The sequence below is a fragment of the Linepithema humile genome, chromosome 2, assembly GCF_040581485.1.
Source record: "Linepithema humile isolate Giens D197 chromosome 2, Lhum_UNIL_v1.0, whole genome shotgun sequence".
NCBI classification, from domain to species: Eukaryota; Metazoa; Arthropoda; class Insecta; order Hymenoptera; family Formicidae; genus Linepithema; species Linepithema humile.
In genome coordinates, this window is record NC_090129.1 from 6,437,294 (window position 1) to 6,460,522 (window position 23,229).

The following is a 23,229-nucleotide window of genomic DNA, read 5'->3' on the forward strand; positions in this document are numbered from 1 at the left end:
TGTTAAAAAAAAAAAAAAACATTTCTCCCTTCTATTTAAGAATTAGCGTGATATTCGTATTACAAATACAAAATTAGCAATACTAATATTAATTTTTATTAATCTAGTAATGAAAATTTTCAGGAATTTATGATTTTGTTTTTTCCGTATTTTTTTCAAATGCGTTTTCCAGTGATTCCATCGTTATCTGCAGAAGATATCTCCCACGATTGGGCGCATCCATAAAGGGTTCGAACCTACCTCTCGCCAGTTGTCGCTGCCCATGCTGACTGGAAGCTTCCCCCGTGTCGCCACCACCGCAGTGTCTCGCGTTATTCTGTTTCCATTGCTCGTCGCGCGCGTAACCGCTCTTTGAGATCGTTTTACGGCACCGTTCGAAGGCAGTATAGCAAGCAGTATAGCAACTTGAGCGCTTGATTTCGTTATTCTACGTATCCTTACGAGTGCAGAAATTCGTACGTGCGGGTTCCGTGCGAGAATTAAGTGTACACACACACCAAGCGCACACCGGACTCGATTCGAAATCCAAGCTCGCGGATGTTGATACGCGAGACCACTCTCACTCCGTGATTGCTCCGTGATCTAGTTGTGTTTTCACCGGACTCCCAGTTTTACACCGGATGCCGAGATAAGCGTGAAGCTCCGGTATCGACCGTACCGTTCCGGGATAGTTATCGCTCAACCGCATAGTTATCTGGGATAATTATCGCTCCGGTAGCCGGCGAACGTCAGGCGAGGTAAGCTCTGTTCCCTATGCGCTATCGATCCCCGAGTGTTTGGACTCGCTCCTTGTTCTCGACGATCGGATCCACCCTCCTGCGAAAGGTTATGACTGGCGATCGTTCGTGACAACATGTTATCCTTGCAATAACTTATTTGAATCTTTTGACATGGGATACTGGAATTTTCGTAAATATTGTTATTGTGAAAATTGTGAGATACATAAGTCAGTTTGGGAAAAATGTCGTGCGTGAGATACTCTTTCATGCTCTTGTATAACCTTTGATATTTAATATAATAGCTGAGATATTGCGTACATCCTGCGCCAGAATTAACGGCACGAAGATGCGCCAGTGATCAAGGGTTAATCGTCTATTTCCCGTTTCTGATAGATTACAAATTGAACGTCTCTCCGGTGTCGTTTTTAAGGGACGAATAATCGGAAATAGATAACAGCGTTTATATCTTGAATTCGTGGAATCTAGTGCGCCTGAAATACTTGATATGAACTTTATCGAAAATCTATGATTTCTTACGAAAATATTCTCAGAGTTGTAACACAGTTTTCTTTACTAATTCAAAAATTAATAAATTCTAACCGGAAGCATGTTTTATTCAGCTTCTTTTGTATTCGCAGTGAAGAATTTTTTAAATACCTTTTCTTAGCTAGAGGCAGTATTTCAATTTTGTTTTGTATATATTATTGATAATAATAAATCTAAATTAATAACGATAAATTTTTAGATATTTTGTTTTAAATGCAATATATGCATAAGTCTATTGTTGAAACAGATATATTTATTTTATAACTTGACAATATCGTATACAATACGATAAAACAAAATCATTAAAATGGTGAATAATAATTAGGGATCTTCAACTGTGTACTTGTTCTATTATGAAAAATTTACAAGATCAATTAACGATAATGGCTTGAATACGATCAAATTGTGTATGAATTTACAAATATGACAAACTGGTTAAGTGAGCATTATTATTGATGTATTATAAAAGTATTCGTGTTATCATGTGTATTTTCCGCTAATAATTGCCTACCCTTTTTAATTTTTTTTAAAAGCAATTTTGATTGATAGTCGAGAAATCGCGTGCCGGTAATACATTGTAACTGTTTCATCATTTCGTGGTTTACATAAAAATGCACAGAGCGAAAGTGGATCGTATGAATCTGCAAAATCAAACTTAAATACACATGTGGATTTTGCAATTAATGAATTCTATAATTACAAAGTTGGAATCCTGCGAATTATGAATTTACTTTTACTCGAAAGCCCATGACTGTAACTTTTAAAAATTATTTGTACAATTCATTCCAACGAATATAATGAAAATTTATAGTTATTTTTTGGAAAGACGCTGAAAAACGTCTCTCAATCTTTTAAATCCACCCTTTTTTTTCTTCGCGATTCCGCGTAACAAAAATTAATCGCGAACAATAGCTCTCGAGCTTATCTCTCGAATTTATCACGTCTGAAAACGCGGCGCGCGCTCAATTTAGCTAGAAAGTGTGGCCAATTTATTTATCACTTTAACGTAAAGTCATTCGCAAAACGATTGCGAATTGCTAGGGAATTAATTGACGTAAAATTTGTACGGAATCGGCAGTCGTGAGACACGAAGCGAGATTCTCAGCGCGATTAGAGAGCCGTGGTAGGTAAGCTCTCACGTTGCCGTACGGCGAAAAAACATTCCGCGTCAGGTGGGATGAAATTGTATCTTACTTTCGCGACCGTGCGAAAGAAAACGTGTTGAAGAATATTTATAATCGAGGAAAGCGTGGGCGAGACTGGCGTTTTTACGGCTGTTACGCCGATGCGATCGCGGGCTTCCGTTCGCTTATTAATTCGCTAATTAGTCCGGGTCTATACGCGGTGACGAGGATTCTTCTACTCGATAATTAGCCCGGTCAGTTTAGTGAGTGGCCTTAAACTTTCACGCCGTCAGCGCAGTTTTCACGACACCTATATAGCAATTTCGTGTAATTGTATGATTATTGCGCGGCACGTTCATGTTTACAGATCTGAGCGATCGAAACATATGTATTATGTAAGATAGAAGTGTTATTTTCTCCATTACTGCGACTTATTCGATCAGATATTGCTCGGGCAGACTCGAAATGTAAATTGTGGAACTTGCAAAAAAGTTTCAATCTTTTTTTCGATAAGAGTCTCGCTAAAAATGTCAAAGGTTTTCAAAGGTATAGATATGGTGGCGCTTCTTCGTTTGATTCCATCGTGAAAAAATCAAAATAGTTTTCATTTTAAAGAGAAAATATTTGTTACATCCAACGCAGACTATTGTTGTTTGTACGCCGACATTCTCAGCACTGGACGAGATTCAATTTAGAAAGCAGAGATTGAGGTCGATATTATTTTAGTGATTTCATATTTCAATATTATGATAAAAATATTTGCAATGATAAAATTTCAACGATTGACTCGAAGTCCACTTTTCCATAGAGAAAAAATATGTCTTAGAGAAATATATATCTGTTTAACAAAATATATGTGCAGAATGTACGCATTTAAAATATTTAAATATTATAAAATCGTCTTTACGAGACGTTCTATTATATAATAGTTATGTCACTGCAACAAAAAACAAAATAAATTGACTGTACATTCGAGACTTTCGAGTATGCAGCGAATGCAAATGCGTTGAATAAAGACCGCTCGCGTAGGCAGGTCAAGTTGGACCTTGCAGAATGGTTTTAGCGAACACAGACGATAAATATATCCATACGATGTGGACCTGGAAGGGGAGGAAAAGCGGGGGCTAATTCGAATTGAGTCTCGTGAGAAAGAGAGGGAGAGAAAGAAAGGAACGCTTCCCTTTGCTTTCACGAGCGCGATGCTTGACGATTTGTTTGACGTACAATGCAAACAGTAGCAACGTTGCTCTCCAACTGGACGGCTTTATTCACAATATCGCCTTTCGGTAATTTCCTGCATTTATTCCCTGCATTTTCTAACTTCTTCAATTATCATTAAATTGCGTATTCTTATTTTCCAACAAAAAAATGCGATATTTATCTGCCCTTTCAAAATTTATAGAATCATAATTATCAAACGTCTATATTTAAAACGCAAAAAAATGTTGGAAAAAATATTGTACTTCTTGGCATTTTATTCGGTGAAGCCTGCGGTGATTTAGAAAAATTATAATGAGACAAATATTATAACAGTAATATTGTGAATCTCGGCGAAGAAATTTTAGGGATTAATCTCTTGAAGCGTGATATTCGGGTATGCTACGAATTACTGTCGTTCATAAATAGAATTATCTTTCTCGCAGCAGTCGCCCTCATACCAAGACCGCCCATTTACTGAAATATCTCGGTAGCTGCTGCAACCAGTACACCCTGTTGCAGCCTCTACAGTTTACGCCGAGGGTGCTGTATCAAAAACTGATCTGTTAATCAGACTCGAAACATATGCCAAAGAAACAATTCCGGAAAACTTGGTTGAAAATTTAGTTTCATAGAGCGTTACTTTTTTCCTTGCTTTTGTTGAATTTTCTGAGAAACTAGAATTAAAAGCTAAATTACAGTTAAGTTACATTAAAAATAATTTCTTAACAAATATAAAACTATAGAGAGTGTTAAATGCAATTAAATTGAATTAAATTAAATCAAGAAACTTGAACTTAATTAAAGAAACTCACATTTTTTACCAATTACTTGTGTGAGATCAATCGTTAGCGCAATTCTATATCTTTATCTCGGAAATTTCCGAGCTGTGGGCTTTATATGATCGCCAGGAATAGTTAACAGCTGATATCCTATCTATCGATTATACACGGTGTTCTCAAGCAACGTCGTAGCTAGCGTTCCTTTCTAAATATAAATCATCTCCACATTTACTCTCATTGCTATTTCTCGCGTTTCGTACATAACGATGTCGGATGCTACGTCGTGTCAATCTGCAATGAATGAATCGATATCTCGATATCTTATTCGCTTCATTTCTTATTTGTTGATGTAGATCAGATCTTCGAGATCGTTTCGCTCTGATACACTGACAATGAATTTAAGATGAGTAGTATTTTAACTAAAGCGTGACCAACGGCTTTACGATAAGAAAGAATAAATGTAAATTTAAATTATTGTATCAAAATAGTTATTTCAAAATGTTAATATGGGAAATATTTCTTAAAAACCAGAATACAGTAATTAAAATGCTAATAAAAATGCAGGAATGATATTTTAACAATTAGCGAACAATTTAATGTAGTCATTTTTTATTTTTAAATTTAAAGATATTTCCATAAGTAATAGAAAATACAGAAAATATTTGCGTAATGATACATATCCATGAAGAACGCATACACTAATCAACATGCAATTAGTGTTAAACGGCTGAAAGTCCTACTTTTTGTTCTACTTACTGTTTAAATCGAACATGATTTCCATATTAATAATACCTTCGTATCTATCACTCTACAGGAAAATAATAGTTAACATGCAATAATATAAAAATATCTTTTTAAATAATTTATTTTGCAAAATGGTGAACAGTTGAAAAATTTGTAATATTACATATACGTAGAAGTGTTTACAAAATAATAAATAAATATATCACAAAGATAGGAAACGATAACCATTACAAGTAGAGAATTACAATAATAAAATTAAAATGTCCTAGCTATTTGTAATTTGTGCATTTCAATCGATTCGTCAGTTGATTTCGCACGATAAACTTTGACCTTTTTTTACAATTTTGATTTAAAAAAAAAGAAGTTACCTAAAATTTCTGGTAAAATTAAAGTGACTACCGGCAGTTTGTATATTAAAAGAAAAAAAAAAGACTTTTAATTAACTATGCGAATTAGTTACGATTGCGCTTAATCGTTCGCTCTTCAAAGAACATTTTAAATAACGTCTAGAGTTTCAGTTACGTCATTCAATCGCGCTGCTTGCGGCCAAAGTTCCCGAGCTTTTCGCCACGGGGCGATCGTTGTTGCGGCTATTAACGATCAACGAAGAATTGCCGAAGCGTTTCCGCACGCATTGCCCGTCGCTTCGGATCTTCGTGATGATCTTCGTGACGGTCGGATGCCGCGCGTCGGATTTCCGCGTTTCGTCGTTGCGCTTCCCGCACTTCTCTCGGCGTCCCTCTTTCGTATCGTTCACTGCACTGTCCTGGTCTTCCTCGTTCCACGGCATACTGTCATCCTCACATTTCTCACATTTCGGTGTCGCTCCAATAATTTTCTCACACGCATATATAATTCCTTCTATTTTTCCTCCATTTTTCCGATCCTTCGAGGACTTGTTCAGTTCCGCTTCGGATCTCGAATCGAAGATCACCTTCCCTCCGTCCCCGACGAATTTTACCTTTCCTTTGGACTCCGATCCGAGGAGGATTCTTCCGCCGTCACCGGTGTACTCGATGTCACCCACGTTGTGCTTCACGCGCAGCTTGCAGCCATCGCCGACGATGCGAACGCTGCCGGAGTTGTTCGACAGAACGACCTGGCAGCCGTCGCCCGTGACTTTTAGCACTCGATGATTTGAGTGCATCCTAACAACCAGCCCGTCGCCATGGAACCGCTCGATACCGTCGCCAGCGTCGTTTCCGGCACCTCTTTCGTCGGAAGGACGCTCGCGGCGTCTTACAGAGCTGCTCTTGTTCCTCTCATCCTTCCTCTTCGGCTCCACTTGATCATCGATGTGGAAGATCGTCATGTGGAACTCGTGAAATGTCCGTCCGTTTTTCAACAAAGTACTTCGCCAACAGTATATCGTTATAAACACGATTATCGCGAGTTATTATTATGCAATAGCATCCGCTGTTGGATGACTTTGTCGCACCAGCGGTGCGCTAATTTCCAATCAAATATTATCGATTGTACAGCTTTGTTGATGATCTTTTTCTCGGAACTTTCTATCGCTTCTGTCTTTCGTCAGTCGGATAAATCTCGCGTGTAGAGTGTTGTAAAGAAAAAGTCGTGCAGACGCACGAGAGAGCTGTTTACGTTACGGCGAACGGCGTGACACGACGTTGATGCTCACGCGGTGGCCGCGTATTAACGAGCGCGTATGGTCTGGTGGTGGGTGTACGTGGCTCGGCGGGTTCTTCACCGGAGTAATCGGCCCCGGCTGTCGACGCTGGCTCGGGGGACTTCCCGCGAGACCTTCCGGATCGACGAGCGTTCGTTACTGCCAGAATCGTAGCTGAACATCACGGCACCTGCGGCGAATTATTTGCGACACGCGGTTCAACGAAATTGGATTATATTTAGGCGAATCGAGTATTGGAGAAAACGAGAAATTTGGAATATTAAATTTTCGCATTTAATTATGCTATCGAGAAGTGAATTTGGAGAACTAGTGCTGGAAAAACGTTGAGCAATCCACGCTTGTGTATAATTAATTTATTTATTTCGAAGCTTATGTTCATTGCATATTTTGAATTGTTAGCGTTTTATATCCGAAACACTCTATGCTTTGAATTAGAATTCTATTAAAACGCAAAAAAAATAAGATGTGATTTTATCATATATTTTCTTTTCTGCCAATTTACAATTTTATCAATTTTTATCCATCCTTGATATTTAAGATGTTTGATTGCTTATCTCAAAATATGCACTAAACATTTTACTATTCTATTCCTGAAGCTTTGCTCGGAGAGAATTTTATATTTTCAATTGTTAATTACTCGAAACAGAGAGAGAAAAATTGATTTTACATTAATAAAAAGATTTGTGATAATATCTTTATGAAAAAAAAAAACATTTAATGTGATTTGAGAATGTTCTAATGTGCAGTCAAATGTGTAGATTGTTTCTCTTAGAACTAATATAAATTCAGCACAGTGAAAAAATTAAAAAGAAAATTTGGAATAAAGAAGGAACCGTATTTTTCGTGGCCTAGTCACGACTCTGCTTCTTCTCTTTTCTTCTCTCTCTCTCTCTCTAATTCGGCATGCCACTTCTCTAGTCGTCATCTGTCACGGCCGAAGGAAGGACAAATCGCTTTGCCGATTCGAGATGTCTGAAAACAAACCCGCTTACGACATTCGTTACTGATGCAATCGTAGCGTCACTCCAAATCTCTTTTCTTTTCTTAAAAAATAAAATCCTTTCTTTGATTTAAAAATGATTTTAACTCTTCTCTCTTTTAGTAGACCAAAAAGACCTTTGTATATTTTATTAAGCATCACATTTGCAATGCCTGACATGACATTCAGCGCTGAATATCAGCGTATCAGTACATCTTATCTCTCGAGAATTTCAAATATTTAACTACGCTGCTGGCAAGCCGCTCTCACTGTCATTTGATCTCGCGTAAATCGCAAATCATGTGTGAAATGCACTACGTCATCCGTTAATCGGAATGAAGTAATTGACTGACTCAATGTAACTCGACAACACATTCGCGCGTGCTATCTGCAGGATATCAACGTCGCGCACTTGCTCAGATATGCATCCGAGGGGAATCACCTTCTCCCTCCTCGCGATTTCACGTCTGCACAATACTCACTGGCCTTTATCGGCCTAGGTGCGTGGAAGCGTGCCAAGAGAGCGGAGATAAACTGATAAGCAAAATTCCCGCATCGCCGGCCTCGAGGAAAGAAGCATAAGCTGACCTTGCGTGAAAATAATAATAAATAAATTGCATTTTCCAACCATTTGTTGTTACTTTTTTTTTTTAATCAGGCAAGTCATGTTTAAAATGTGAATTAGAATTGAAGTTTGCTTCATTCAACATTAATTATAACTATAAAAATCTGCGAATAAATGAATGAATAACGTATAATTGCGAAGTGCGAATAAAATTTGTAAAGAATTTTCACTTGAAACGTGAAATAATCAGATTTACGACTCAGTTGTCTGAACGGTTAGTTAGCTTTTCGCTAATTCGGCGCAAATTGGAAAAGCGTATCGGGGAAAGGTCCGTCCCTTGCAATCCGTCCGAAATAACTTCCCTCGCACGAGGCGCGCACGCCATTCGAGTGATTTCATATGACCGTGATTGGGATGACATAACGCGATTACGGGATGAAATAGCTTCACCGACCCGGCGCCATGCGGGCTAATTGCTTCTGTCTGCATCTTCGGTCCGCAAACTGTCTCAGATTCCATGTAATTTTTCAAACGCGAGAGACCTTCGCAACCGCGTCCGACAATCGGCTATCTTGTTACGAAATTAAATCAATGTGTTCGCTGCATCGTCGCGCAAAAAGTTTCGTTTCTCTTTCATGGTCGAACCCCCCCCTGGCCGGAACGCCAGCCAGAAGAAAAACGAGCCAGTTGGATTTGTAGACGCTTAAAATACGTCCAGAGCTATCTTCTCGAGTTTCAAGCCATATTTATGAATGTATTTATATGTATTATAATTAATTTTCTGCATTTAAATAATTAATATAATTTTTTGCGAATGGAATTCTGTCTACAAAGTTTTAAAACTATTTTGCAATGCTCGAATACAAAATCGCAAGTAGGAATTAATTTTGTATAATTTATACTTAGTTGTGCCACTTTTTCTTTTCGCTCCGTATTTATTCATTCCTTTTTATAATATTTATAATACTTTCAGTTCAAGATGACAAGATCGAAATGAGTGACTCGCTGAATATCACCGCAATGGAGGCTCAATACCTCGAGTCCGAAAATTCTCTGAAGGTGTCCTCGCCGAACGTGGCGCGGCAAGACTCGGGCGTGCCGGAGGATCTCGCCTCACCTATCAACGATGAGACACGGCCCCTCAGCGGAGAGGAGGATTCGAATCTTACTATGAACAGCGAATGCAACATCACCGTGATCCACGTTAGCGAATTGGAAAGCTGTAAAGCGAGCGAGAAATCGCACGCCGAGAACAAGGATAGTAAGGATGGCAGCGACAGCGGAGTCGAGGGCTGCGCCACAGAAACTCCGCGGGTGAATATAATCTTGATGAAATCTTGTTCTTTTTTTTTCGAAGACATGCAAAATATTTATAGGATTAACTAAAGAACTGAGTCATACGAAAAATTACGAAACTTGAAATTTACGTTCCGAATATTTCGGGCCTTTTAGATTTTTATCAGTGGTAGAAAAATATGCTTTGTATACTAATGAAGACTGTTTAACTTTTAAGACATAAGAAATCCAGATAAAATTAAAGTGAAGTAAAGTCCGCTTTAGATGATCTGTAATTCATGAAGGAAGTTTAGATAAAAATTTATTTATCTATTTATGGATATATTTATAATTGTGCGAAATATAGAAAATATTGAAAGAAATTAGAAGAAGAATTGAGAGGGGAAGATCAAATTGTTTAAATGTTCTCTCAAAATGTTTTATGTGGCACGTGAAACTCTATCTTGAATTCTGTAGCGAATTATAGATCATCGAAAGCGAGCTTGAGAACAGACGATCATAGGATGAATTTTCCTTGCAGGTGCGAAGGAACAGCGTCGATTGTGGGAGCAGTTGCGGCGGCCTGGACGAGGCCTCCTGCGATTCCAGTCTCGTCAGTTGCTGCTCGGTGTACGAGGATCCATGCGGATCGACGCTGCCGGACGATGTGCGGCTCGGCCCTACCGGCGGCGAGGGCACAAGCGAAGGCGGCAGCGAGAGCTCGTCCATCGCCGGTAGCGTGTCTGCGCGAACGAGTCGAGGGAATGTGAAGAGGACCGCAACCGCTTCGAGCGCGACGAAGAAGAAAACGTCGAGCGGCGCCGAGTCGCAGAAGAGCACTCGCGCGAAACCGACGAGCATGACCTCGAGCGTGTCCTCCAGCTTGGGCACGACGACACCGCGATCCAAATCGCGCACGGTGACTCCTAGAAATATATTGACCAAAGTACAAAGCGCGAGCCGGGAGAGAGAACGGGACAGGCCGCGATCGCGGGAGAAATCGGGCGCCCGAGATTCGGGTTCCTCGCTCGCCGCGGAGGTCACAAAAACGCATGTTGCTAGTCGTAGTGCGACGTACGGCTGTCGATCCGGCGGCAGCACCGCATCCAATCTGGCATCCATACCGACTTCGTCCTCCGCCGCGAAGGCGAGGACGAGAGTGCTGCCCGACTCGCTGCCATCCGCGCTGACTACGGAAATCAACAAGGATCTCGCGCAGCGTGGCGTGAGAACCGTCAAGGGTGACTCCTCGAGGGCCGCGTCCGGTACGCGAGGAGGGGCGTCGCGGACGCCGGCGTCCACGCCGTCCGAGGAAACGAGAGCGAGGATACCGTCCCTTTCGAATTCTCGCGTTCTCTGCGCAAAAACCGCTTTGCGCGCTGATAGTAAAGTCGTCGGCCAGGATAACAAAGCGCTGGACACGTATGCAACATTGCCGCGCAGGAACAGAAATAAATTGATGATTTCGAAGGCCGTGGAGAAGGACAAGACGACCAGAAGTAGATCCGGAAGTCGTGACGTTAGTCTCAGCAGAGCTCTCGAGAGGAAAACTATTGGCGGAAGAGACTCGTCTTCCGTTCACAAAAGCTTGCCGCCGTATCCGAGACAAAGAACTGTCGAGAGGACCCGCATATATCATGAAACCAGCGCGCAAACCGGCTTAACCGGGCAGGATATCGAGAACGTGATGTCCGGACAGCCGAGCGCCATCGCCGGGCCGGAAGTGATCGAGAGGCTACACCAGAGTTGCCAGACAGAGGACGCATGGAACGACGTGCAGACTCTGCAGGAAAACTTGAAACGCTTGAACGAGGAGAGCAGCAGTCGGCGAGAAGAAAACGAGAGACTGAAGCTCGAATTGGCCGAGGCGAATCGGCTCTTGGAAGAGGAACGAGCCGACCATGCGTTCGCGCGTCAAGAGCTCGACAGGAACGCGCAACGGGTATTGGCTATGTTGGGCACGCCGCAATCGGAGCATGCAGGTAATTCATCAGATAGCAGTAATGCAAACAAACGATACTTTTATTTATAGAGTAAGATTACTTGCTTATTTATATAACAACAAAATGTAATATATTAATTATTAACATTATAACCAAATTTTCCTTCAGAGGGCAGCGACAGTTTTCTGGAACTCGAGAGTCACATACAGTCCTCGGGACAAGTCGTTGCTAATCAACAGGTCGAAATAGCTGATCTGCAATCACTTTGTCGTATGCTGAGCAGGGTAAGAACACTAAATTTAGCAATTGCAAATGTAAAAATCACCGATATGGAAAATATTCCATAATGGATATTTTTGTCAAAGGATTTGGAGAAAAGTCTAGCCGCGCAAAAATCCTTGCTGCAGCAACAACAAGAATTAGAGGCTGAATCAGCCGAGATGCAAGACTTCCTGCAAGAAGAGAAGGCCACCTTGGCGGATGCGCTTAAGGACGCCGAACTAGAGGTACGATTTCTTTTTTAAATTTGCTTCTCGAAGAATCTATCTCATACTTATTTTTTGTAGCTCAAGAAAAAAGAAGAAATTTTACTTCTGAAAGAGGCGGATTTGGCAAGACAAACGGAGGAGTGTCAGCATTTAGTGCGAATTAGCGAACAAAGAAGGTGCGCGTTTCATGGAAACTTCTTTTAATATTTAAACTAAATATTTGTAACTATATACAGTAATCTTTTGTTCATTTCTAGGCAGGAGAATTTATCGATGAGTATGAAATTGAATGCTGTTGAACGAAGAAGTAGAGAACTTTTACTCACTCAAGGCGCTGCCATGTCTGGAGCGGCTGTTGCTCTCTCTGGACTTAGCACCAGATTAGAAGGATTAGTAGATCAATTAATCGCTTCCTACAATATCTCGATAAAAGATCTTGAAGTAAGTATACTGATAAAATTTTGTTTTATCTTTCGACAATAAATTTAATAATTAAGAAATTACTTTTTTTGTTATTATTGGAGGCTTTTTAAATATACTGAAATTTTTCTTCGAAGGACGTCATATATCATAATGAAGCGTACAGCAGAAGTAACAGTAGCGTAGAGTCTAGTCCAGTTAGCTCTAAGCAGAGTTTGAAGGAGCGCACGCCGAGTCCAAAAAGCGGATCCTTCGTTTCCGCAGTGATCAGCGCGATTCGTAACGCCGCAACGCATCCTTTCGCAACGAGAAGCATCGATAAAAAGTCCAATCTAGATTCGTCCAAACAGATTTACAAAGGTAATGAAATGCGTTATAAATAAAATGCAACTTAGGTGGTGAATAAACTATACACACGTGTGCACATGTATTGATTAAACATTCTGCATTTCTTTCATTTAGAATTAAGTATGGAATCATCGGATCTGCTCGATTTCGAGACCGAGCCGTGTCTAATGATGGAAAGCGTTCTAGAAGATGTTCCCTTGCCCGACACGTACTCGCATAATATGATATCGAGTAGCGATTCTCTCCGAAGAGCGTTCAGTTTCTCCGAAACGACGGACGACGTGAGAAAATCGAAGATCAGTGACGATTGTAGCAGTTTAACGAGCCTCACTCAGGCTATTTTGCATCGTCGTAAGGCAAGTATTTAATTTTAATTCATGATGTTGGAAATACGATCTGTTAACTATCGTATTAATTCACAGGTGGAAGACGAAGGTGACGATGATTGCGATTCCGTGAGCGAATCTGACACCGGCACCAACGACGGTCCTCTGCCTTTAACTGACTATTGTCCGTCCATTGATCTTGTCGATCAAGTGATCGAGGTGGACAATCTTGTTACTAAACTGTTGAAAGTATTACGAATCATACAGCTCGATAATGATACGTGCATACAGGAATTAAAAGAAGAAAAGTAAGTTTGAACATTTTAATATTAGAATTGTCGCAAAAAGTGATTAAATCTTTTTTAATTTTTTTGTCACACTACGTGCAAAGTGTAATTAATTTAAACTTTAGATTCTTCAACTATTTCATTTTATTTTTTATTGAGAAATATTTGATTTCTATACTTTTCTCAATGTTTTTAGTGTCTAAATAAATGTTAATGAATTATAGGAAAAATAGGCTTTACTTATTTAAAATATCGTTTAAAGATCCAACTTTGAGATGAAATTGGAAGCCACTGTAACGGAATTGAACGAGCTTCGCAAGATTATCGATAATCTGCATCAATCGCCGGAGGAGGTCTTGAACAACGTGTCGGACCGGCGACGTAGCGTCGTGGAGAATTGTCGGATTCTGCTCAAAGAGGTAATAGCCGGCGATGTCGGTGATTCATTTTTGTAATTGTGCTTCCACGCTACTGCCATATCATTAATATGAATTATTGAAAAAAAAAGAAAAATGTCAAATAAAATAATTCCTCTGTAGGCGGGTAAGGAGGAATTAAAATTTGACGAGGCCGTGCTTGCTATTAATAGCAGTCCCGGTGAAGTAGACTGTGAAGATCTCAATGCGAACGAGGCGACTTCCGTGTAATGTCTTAGGAATTTTGTATATTTTCTCAAGTTATTAATTAAGCAATTTCGATTTTTGAGAATGTCCATGTCAATTTTGATAATCTTGTATTAAGCATTGACGTATGATTTATTGTTAATCATAAAACTTCAGCTAAGGTTTCTAATTTTTGCAAATAAGTTGTCGAGCAAGTTTCGAGAGAGCACATTTGTATTGTATACATTTTTCCTTTTATCGTAATGGCATGTTTTTGTGTAATAATATTAATTTTGGGTCCAGATATATGTACATAATATTGTACGTCGAGATCAAAGAATTGAATCAAATTTAAATGATTATGTCGTTGGATTTAAAGTGTTGTACGTCAAAATAATCGTTTAGGAATAAAATAATTGTAGTCAAAAAAACTACATTCAACTGTGCATAGCATTCAGAAAGATGTTTGGTGATTTTGCATCGTATATTCTCAGCAGTATTGGACAGAATATATTCGCGAATAATAATTACGTTGATACATTTCCTGGAAGATGTACGATATGTAAATCATAATTTATTATCTGCGTGAATATATTTCTCCCAACACTGATTCCCATCGCATTCATCATGGAATTTTATTTCATAAAAATTAATAGCCATCCAACGAATAAAATTACCGGTCTTATGAATAAAACATTGATGTTAAATACACTTTCCGTGTCGAGATATGAACAGGGTATCTTACATCTGCGATAATAAAAGCATTAGCATTTAATGAAGAATATAATTAAGGTGCAAGATACACTATCATCGAAAACAAAGCCGTGAAAGGGATTTTCGCGATTTTCGGCTGATTTGCGCGGTTGATGTTCACTGCTCCTTCCTTGTCAGCTAATAATGGAACCAGTGGGCGCCGAGCAGCGCCAAGTATGAGAATCGACCGAAAGTTTCGGACATCTTTCCCAGCTCTGATGCAAATAAAAAAAAATTCAAATATCTTCTATCGTGTCTTAGATTGTGCAACACTTACCATTATCGTAATCATTGTGTGCGAGAAGATAGCAAAATATTTTGTGACAAGATATAGATATAAAAATGCATAAGAAGCTTCTAGATAAAATCATCACAATGTTTTTGATAAAAATGCTTAAAGCTATCGCGCTCTTGAAAAGAAGCTCACAATATTATTTTATAACTTTGATTTCACTCTGACCTAGCGAAAAGTTTTCAAAATCTATCGTAAACAAATATTGTAAATGAATCTTATATAAATTATTCTTTCTGTATATACAGTCTTAAATAATAAAGGAAGAATTACACACGTGCCCGCGCAAGAATGATCTAATAATTTCTAAATTTAGAGAATATTCGAGCGATCATTCTTGCGCGTGCACGTGTGTAATTCTTCCTCTATTATTTAAGACTGTATATACAGGAAGAATAATTTTATGTAGGATTCATTTACAATATTTGTTTACGATAGATTTCGAAAACTTTTCGCTAGGTCACTCAAAATGAAACTAACGTTATGAAATAATATTGTGAGAGTCTTTTTCCTCGAAGCGAAGGATTTTCAAGAGCGCGATAGCTTTAAGCATTTTTTTCGAAAACAGTGTGCTGATTTGATCTATTTAGAAATTTAGAGAATATTCGAGCGATCATTCTTGCGCGTGCACGTGTGTAATTTCTTCCTCTATTATTTAAGACTGTATATACAGAAAGAATAATTTATATAGGATTCATTTACAATATTTGTTTACGATAGATTTCGAAAACTTTTCGGTAGGTCACTCAGAGTGAAACCAAAGTTATGAAATAATATTGTGAGATTCTTTTTCCTCGAAGCGAAGGGTTTTCAAGAGCGCAATAGCTTTAAGCATTTTCATCAGAAACATTGTGATGATACAACCAAAAAGAAACACACATGTATTTTAATGTTTAATCAAATAAATTTTCATATCAAGATACACGCGAATGCGCCACTGCGCTGTGTATACATAATTCTATACTTAATTAAAACAGTACTATCGCGTAAATACACAGTTTTACGATTAATGATCGCATCCATGAGTGAGATTGCAAGGCATTCATAGCTGACCGCCGCTAATATATTCGATTGGCTCGCAAGCGAATGAATAATAGTTGCATATATTGTGTGACACACACCTCTACCGCAACGCGATGAGAAAGTAACAGTTAAATATTGCATTTTAAGCTAAGCAACGTGAAAATATATATAGAGATACGGAGTTCAATCGTTTGTCATGAATAATATCAATGAAACTGTGATTGTGTATTTTAAAAACTATCTCAAGCTACGAGAAATGAGCTTGCTAAATAACTACTAATAGTAAGCAATCGGCGCGTCCCTTTATTGATTACTAAACACCATATAAATGCATGCGGTACGACATCAAGTCGGTCGGTCGTACACGTTATGTTATACGAGTACTCGTCCATCATCCCTGTAGATGCAGATAATCCTATCCCTGCAAAGCATAATTTTTTAAGATCTTGTTTCCAACAATTATATTTTGAGACAGCGAAATCTATGAGAAAGTACCGGTTTTTAAATATATGCTATATGCGAAACACCACGCATATTGGAGTTGCGAGTATTACAGAGTTGCTTTAATGCACGCTCGTTTCCTGTTCATGGCGTAAGCGACGTATAAAGGGCGCGAAGAAATTCGCCAGTCGTAAAGCTGGTCTGAAATGAGAAGAACATCGATGAAAAAGAAGTTGTATTATTTTTTATGAACAATTATATCAATCACAATAAACTACGATTAAATTCATATCTCAACTGATATTAATAAAATTAATTGTAGGACGACTATCAAGGAATCAACGCGTGAAATATTTTTCTTACTTATTCATGCTGTATGTTTTCGAGATCGCCGGCTCAGTTTTATTGATGACGTCGATGCTAGGCTTGTCCAGATCGCCGAAAGACGGAATCGTGGATCCGCCGTCGGGTATCGATAAGTTGGAGCCGGCGAGGCCGGCCAGGAGCAGCGTTTCGACCGGTGCGAACACAAGCACCACACCGTCTACATGGATGCGCCAGTTTTCGCTGCCATTCTGCCGCTGATCGTAGTAATCTGTCGCAGGATCGAAATGCCCGGGTGTCGATTCGGCCGTGGTCGCGGCTATCTCTTGCGGTGTCACCGAGGTGACCTCGGTCGTGGACCCGAGCAGCTCGTCGGCGACGGGCAGACACCGCACGCTCGCACCGAAAGCTCCGATGAGCAACACGGTCTTGAATATACGCATGTTGATCGATAACATTGATCGGCTGATCGGTTGAGTTTTTCTCCACCCGGCTGGAAAAAACCTGTCAAGCTGTCCTGCACTCGGTGTCGATCATATACAATCGTCGTCTCCCGTTCAACTTGGACCGAATGCGCTGAGCAAAATATCTCTTTGTCCAAACTTCGATCGCGATTTTACTCGAATTTATCAAAGTTACTTCCCGCTTGAATTCGTAGGACCGATCGCTTCGGCGACTCTTGACGAACGTCGGAGAACGTTGCTGGACGTGTACGGACGACACGGTGGATGCCCGAGATGTGACGACCGGGCGATGTCTCGTACTAGCAGACGATTCCGATCCCCACCTGCAATCCGAACCCGAGTCTTCTTCCTTCGGTCGGTTCTGGAACCGCGGATCCCTGGAAAGGTTCAAGAACCTCGTGGCGGCCCACCGCTAACGGCACGCATTGCGCCGTATCGTCACGGCATTTTGATACGCCGTAAAATGCTTGTATAATTTATGCGAAGGCTGAGGAAGCTCGCTCAAATTTAATTCAACTTTAATTACTTTATTTAAAATTTTATTGGCATTTAAAAAGATACACAGATTTTTCCAGCGATGCAACTTAAATGAAAAGCCATATCTTTCAGAGAGAAATAACGAGACTTTAAATTAAATATCTGTATAAAGTTCACTCGGCGTCAGATAGACGATTAGATTAGACGAGCGCAACTCTTCATCTTCATCAACGACGTATGAATTGCGCGTTTTGAGCGTCTTCCGCGGAGGCAACCTGTATTACGCGAATAAGGAAAGAATAAGAAGGAAAACGCGATGACGCCAGGGAGGACCGGGCATAATAATTATTCCACGACACAGTGCGCAGATACATAAACGCATTGTACAGGTGTATGTGAGCATCTACATAGTAGCCGATCTCCGCAAAGGGCAACGTCCTATCGTGGCCGTGAGTTCGTTTCCCCGTTCCGCGACCAGGCGCCTATTACCGTAACCTTGCCCTTGCTCTCTCTTTCGCTCGCGCTCTTCCGCCTTCGCGCTGGGAAGGGAATCCGACGACACCTTCAGAAACGACCTTCGTTCCCGGCGATTTTCAGAGCACCTGAAATTCATTCTCATCCTCCGTGAGGATGCGAATTCATCCACTTTAAGAATTCTCTCGAGATAATAATCCGAACAAGCGGTATCTCACGGCAAATAGCTAGGAGGAAAGAACAAGGCGAAAAAAAAGTATTGATAATGTTTGTTCCGCGTGCTTCCGATTTGCAAAGTATTGTTGCTGCTCAATCGATTTTGGAGAGAATGTAAAAATTAAATTTGGATTATATATTACAGAATCAAACTAAAAGCAATAAATCTTATGTTTAAATATACGAACACATTGCTCTTGCTGTTTAAATATTTTATTCGTTAAAATAATCTGATAGATACATGCACAACCTCACATATACGTTTCATATAAAACGACAACCATCTCGCGTTCAGCGCGTTTCAAATATCAAAAGTGATCAAAAAATTCTTTCGTTTTTTCTTACATGACTCTTGCGCTATCAAAAAAATGAACGAACTTTTCGATCTACATATATTTATATAATTATTTATGTTAAATATAGGAGAAAGCAAAATATTGCACCAGGAAAAATAATGGAAACTAGCATATCTCAGATGTTTAAACAGGAGAGCCGGCGTACTCGCAGATAAAGGTCTCTCCGTTGCGGCGACTTCCTGGACCGCAGTTCTCGGCGCCGTGGCCCACCAGCCACAATTCCGGCTTCTCTTCAGAAAGCGAAGCCACGTCGTTCTTATCAGCATTCGACGAAGACGCGACGACGTCGTCTTCCTCCTCCCTTCGAAGCAGCTGTTTCTTTAGCGACGTTCCCGGCTTTGCCGCCTGGACGTCGGGACTCCACATGATCCCAAGCACGTTCCGCGCCCGAGCGCCGTTCTCCGTTTTGTAAGATCCGTGCGTTTTCTTCGGATCCAGGAGGTATCCCACGATAGTCGGCACTTCGCGGCTCTTGGGGAACTCGAAGCCCTTCACATCTTTCGCGGATCTCTTTTCGGCTGCCTTGTCGCCGATCGAAGCTTTCGCAGTGCTCTCCCCTTCCGCTTTTCGCGTCGAACTCGCCTCGTCCGAAGGATTCTCATCTATCCGTACAATTTCCACGGAATAAGGCTCCTCATTGTGAATTTCCTCATCGGTCTTGATCGATTCGTGATCCTTCGGCAGGTTCGACCTCTTCAGCTTGAGCTCGAGAGCCTGTAACGCCAGATCGGTTAAGAATTCATTGTTGCTCGGAACGGCTACGACGAAGAGGAAGTTCTCCAGCTTGGCGTTGAGGTTGAACTCGCCCTCCTGTCGCTGATCGTATTTCGCCGGCGCGGCGCCGATCCCGGCGAGTGTGACGAACGCCGTGCCGAGGAAGATTAGCATCGTCCCGATCGTCGTCATCTTCGTGATTATGTGCGTGTCACGTCGCCGCTAATGTAACGTGTGTGCGACCGACGCTCTTCGGCAACGCGAGCGAAACGAGCAAGGTTCTTCTCGCAACTGCGACGATCGCGCGAGCAACGGATTCACCGCGGCCGGTCGCGCCGAACCGGTACACGGTTATATCTATATGATAGGGGGATCCATCTCGCTCGGGTTATAGGGCATCGCATGTGGATTGGCGTGAGATTGTAATTGATTGTTTGAACCTCGGCGGACGAAAACACCGTAGGTTTCGAGCAGGCGACTAATTGCGAATTATGAATAAATAATCAGAGGAAGCGTGCGCTGATGAACCGGCACGCGGCATTAAGAATACATTCCGAGAACAGGTAAGATAAAACCTGAAATAAGCTAATTTAATATTCAAATTTTCAAGACTTCTCGATTTAAAAGTAAAATTCCTAAATACTAAAGCATTATTTTAATTAAGGAAGAGCAATAACCTAATATTAATTGTTAATTTTAAAGTATTAATTTCTGTTAATGATGGATTTCTATTTTCAGGATATTCTTGCTGCTGAAATCAAAAACTCGCTTTATGAGTATATCAAAATATTTATTAGCAAACTTAACGTTAAAAACCTTTGCCAAAAGATATGTCTTAAAATTAGATATAAGCAAGGATATAATCAACGTTAATTGTAAGTACGTTTTTAATTACGTATTACATTTTAAGAACGGAAGTTCTTCCGTCATACTTTCGAATTGCGACCTTTGTCGAAATTCAGGACCGTGATAAAAGGAAATTTATGTCGGAAATAATTACTGCATACGAAATTATTGATTTGTACAATAGTACAGGTATACAATTTACTTTACTGCATAATGTAAGCTTGATATGGCACATTTCTGACATGGCTTGAAGGACACTTGTCTCCAGATTCTCGCTATGCAATTCAATTTTCATTGATGCGACCATTTAAGTACCAGTTTTACTTAAAATTTACGGCAAACGGCGTATGGAAAAAAAGTCATCCATTCGGTCGAAGGAACTCGGTTGTTACAATTCGTATTTACAGCGGCAACAACGACAACCGCCGTCGGCTCGCACGTCGACAACGACCGCGGCCATTCGGAATGTATCCGGATTTACAACGTTTTTGCGACCGCAGGGCATGTACGGGTTTCACCGTGGTCGATGGGGCGATAACAACTGTTCCAGACTCACCATCCTCTTCGCTCGACTGACTTTCATCGCTACCTGCATTCGACGTCGAGTTCACGGTACCGTTCGATGGATCAGCGTTCGGAGTTTCCTTGTCGTTCAATGACGTCGCATTAAGTTCAGTCGAATTTACAATATCGATAAGCGTTGAGATAAATGAAGACGGAATGATGGACGGTTCGGTAACTTCCGCAGTGTCGTTTTTCTCGGTGGTCTTTGTCGTGGTGCTCGTGGTAGGTCGGTTACTTGGTTTGATAGTGAAGTCGGCGTAGTCGTAGAAGTAATCGTAATCCTGCAACGTGACACTGACGGTGAGTATTGCACATTTATTGACGATATTTAAGAAGTGATTTATTTATTTAGACAACATAGATCTCCGGATTTTTGGGTTGACAAGAAAAAGTTTTATTTGTACTTTTAAAAATCATCTGGAATCGTCTAGTAAACGATGAAAAAAGAATACACAAAGTTGGGAAGAAAGTAAATAAGAACATAAAAGATACCGCGACAGAGACAGACGATCATAAAGGTATTATTCCAATTTCTTATTCGAAAAGAATCTTTTTTTACCGTATAATCCTCCAAAAGCTCGGAATCGAGCAGCGCAACGACTTGCAGGTCCTTCAGCTCTATCTGCACGTTCAGGTCGCCGGTTTGCCGCTGATCATAAACCCTGGCTGGCACGGGCATTACAGCGGTAATGCAACAGACCGCGATAACGAGGTGACCGAGCATGATGATGATCCTCGTGCGGCCGCGATCGACTCTCTCGAGTGATAACTGAAAAATGTGCGGCGGAGGACGCCTCGGGCACCGTCCTAGCCGCACCGGCGAGAACCTATGTCGTCTGACGTAGCCGGTTTATCCGCTCGGACGTAATGGTCCGCATTCGCGTGGCCAAACCGGTATATACGATCGTGGACAGCTCGGCTGATCATCGTATGCGTTCTTCTCCGTCACCTTTTAGCCTTCGTACTTCTCGTCGCGTTCGCCGGAACCCCTGAGAGTACGATGCCCGGCCGTTGCCCTCTCGCGCTACGCGTTCTTGACAGCCAGCCTTCGAAACGTCGTAGACGTATGTATACATATCGCGTGCGTACACGCAATCGGATCTTCGACTCGTGTGTATTTTTGTCTTCCCGCTTCGATCATCAGGAGTGTTTGTATGCGAGCATTCGATCCCGTATCGGTTACGAAACTCGACTCGAATGGACGTTTCCCCTCCATTTGACACACCTTTGATTTTTAATTGAAATTGACTCTAGACGCTTCGAAAATCTATAAAATAAAAATGAAATTATCTATTGAGTAATAATAAAAATGCAATAAATAGATATAAATATAGATTCGAAATACAAATGACATAAAGTATTATCTTTGTTCCATTATCTTCCAAATAACAAAATAAAAAAATTCCTCTAAATTTTGTAATTTTATTTTATACAGTATTTTGAGGTTTTATAGTAAATTAAATAGTATCTAAAAATGTATATAAATTTTCTAGTTTAATGTTAAAGAATGTTTTAAAAAAACATAGGAAGATTTGTGACAATATATTTTATGTATCATTATGACTGCATATTCTAAAACTTACAAGTTGGAATATGCAATACTTATATGTGTGTATTTTGTTTAGCTTATCGATAAATATAATTTTTCGAAAAATGAGTATGTGGGTGAATGATGCGTGCACATTTCTGCGAAATTTGTTGCTATAGATAATATGATAAAACATTATCTTTCCGTAGTTGCCACAGATTATGATAGTGGAATTCGGTGAAAGAAGATTTCATAACGATACGAGAAATTTCTTACGATAATTCATTCTTAACATATCGTTTATTAAATCTCTATCTATTTGATAGGTTAATTCGTTCTTGTAAGTTTGAAAGTTTGATTTTTCCTAATATGTACAATATTATAATTTATAAATTACAATTCATAAATTTCTAAATTAATGCAAAAAAAGTATAATAATAAATTATTAATTTAATTTTATTTTTTAAGATTATAATACATTAAACATGTTGCAGAATGAATGACATAATATAATATAAATAAACATGCAATTTTATACCTTTTATCTATATATCGAGAAGTAGTTGTCAAAAGTAATTGGCTTTTTTCAGTTGTTCATAATACAAGTAAAATTAAGAATATACGATAAAACACAACACATGTCATAATATTTTGACAACAACACAAACGCCATATTGCGCGCTGTAGCGCTAACTATCGGTGCTTTGAAAGTGTTTGAAAAACGCGCTGCATTCACAATGCATGCACTTCACTTTCTACACTAT

General features: G+C 40.0%; 5 protein-coding genes across 5 annotated transcripts; 1 reads left to right on the forward strand and 4 right to left on the reverse strand.

The window, feature by feature from the left end:
• Window positions 1–234: 234 nt before the first annotated feature.
• On the forward strand, window positions 235–15,960 carry corn (cornetto). The gene is made up of 12 exons (XM_012378482.2): window positions 235–737; window positions 9,278–9,618; window positions 10,121–11,561; window positions 11,691–11,806; window positions 11,888–12,028; window positions 12,089–12,186; window positions 12,268–12,451; window positions 12,568–12,790; window positions 12,893–13,134; window positions 13,201–13,412; window positions 13,654–13,810; window positions 13,931–15,960. Exons 2-12 carry the CDS (start codon window positions 9,298–9,300, stop codon window positions 14,036–14,038), a joined length of 3,243 nt encoding a protein of 1,080 aa, XP_012233905.1. The 5' UTR covers window positions 235–737; window positions 9,278–9,297; the 3' UTR covers window positions 14,039–15,960.
• On the reverse strand, window positions 5,218–6,813 carry pirk (poor Imd response upon knock-in). Its single transcript, XM_012378484.2, has one exon. The coding sequence runs from the start codon at window positions 6,422–6,424 to the stop codon at window positions 5,636–5,638; it is 789 nt and encodes a 262-aa protein (XP_012233907.1). The 5' UTR covers window positions 6,425–6,813; the 3' UTR covers window positions 5,218–5,635.
• LOC105678815 (uncharacterized) lies at window positions 15,919–17,284 on the reverse strand. Its single transcript, XM_067348969.1, has 3 exons — window positions 16,866–17,284; window positions 16,557–16,703; window positions 15,919–16,482 (listed from the first exon to the last, which is right to left on the reverse strand). The coding sequence occupies exons 1-2, from the start codon at window positions 17,282–17,284 to the stop codon at window positions 16,625–16,627; spliced, it is 498 nt and encodes a 165-aa protein (XP_067205070.1). The 3' UTR covers window positions 15,919–16,482; window positions 16,557–16,624.
• A 1,370-nt stretch (window positions 17,285–18,654) lies between these two features.
• LOC105678687 (uncharacterized) lies at window positions 18,655–20,145 on the reverse strand. Its single transcript, XM_012378196.2, has one exon. It carries the CDS (start codon window positions 19,717–19,719, stop codon window positions 18,937–18,939), a length of 783 nt encoding a protein of 260 aa, XP_012233619.2. The 5' UTR covers window positions 19,720–20,145; the 3' UTR covers window positions 18,655–18,936.
• A 151-nt stretch (window positions 20,146–20,296) lies between these two features.
• LOC105678888 (uncharacterized) lies at window positions 20,297–23,156 on the reverse strand. The gene is made up of 3 exons (XM_012378594.2): window positions 23,004–23,156; window positions 21,497–22,204; window positions 20,297–21,218 (listed from the first exon to the last, which is right to left on the reverse strand). The coding sequence occupies exons 2-3, from the start codon at window positions 21,659–21,661 to the stop codon at window positions 20,775–20,777; spliced, it is 609 nt and encodes a 202-aa protein (XP_012234017.1). The 5' UTR covers window positions 21,662–22,204; window positions 23,004–23,156; the 3' UTR covers window positions 20,297–20,774.
• Between the last annotated feature and the right edge of the window lie 73 nt (window positions 23,157–23,229).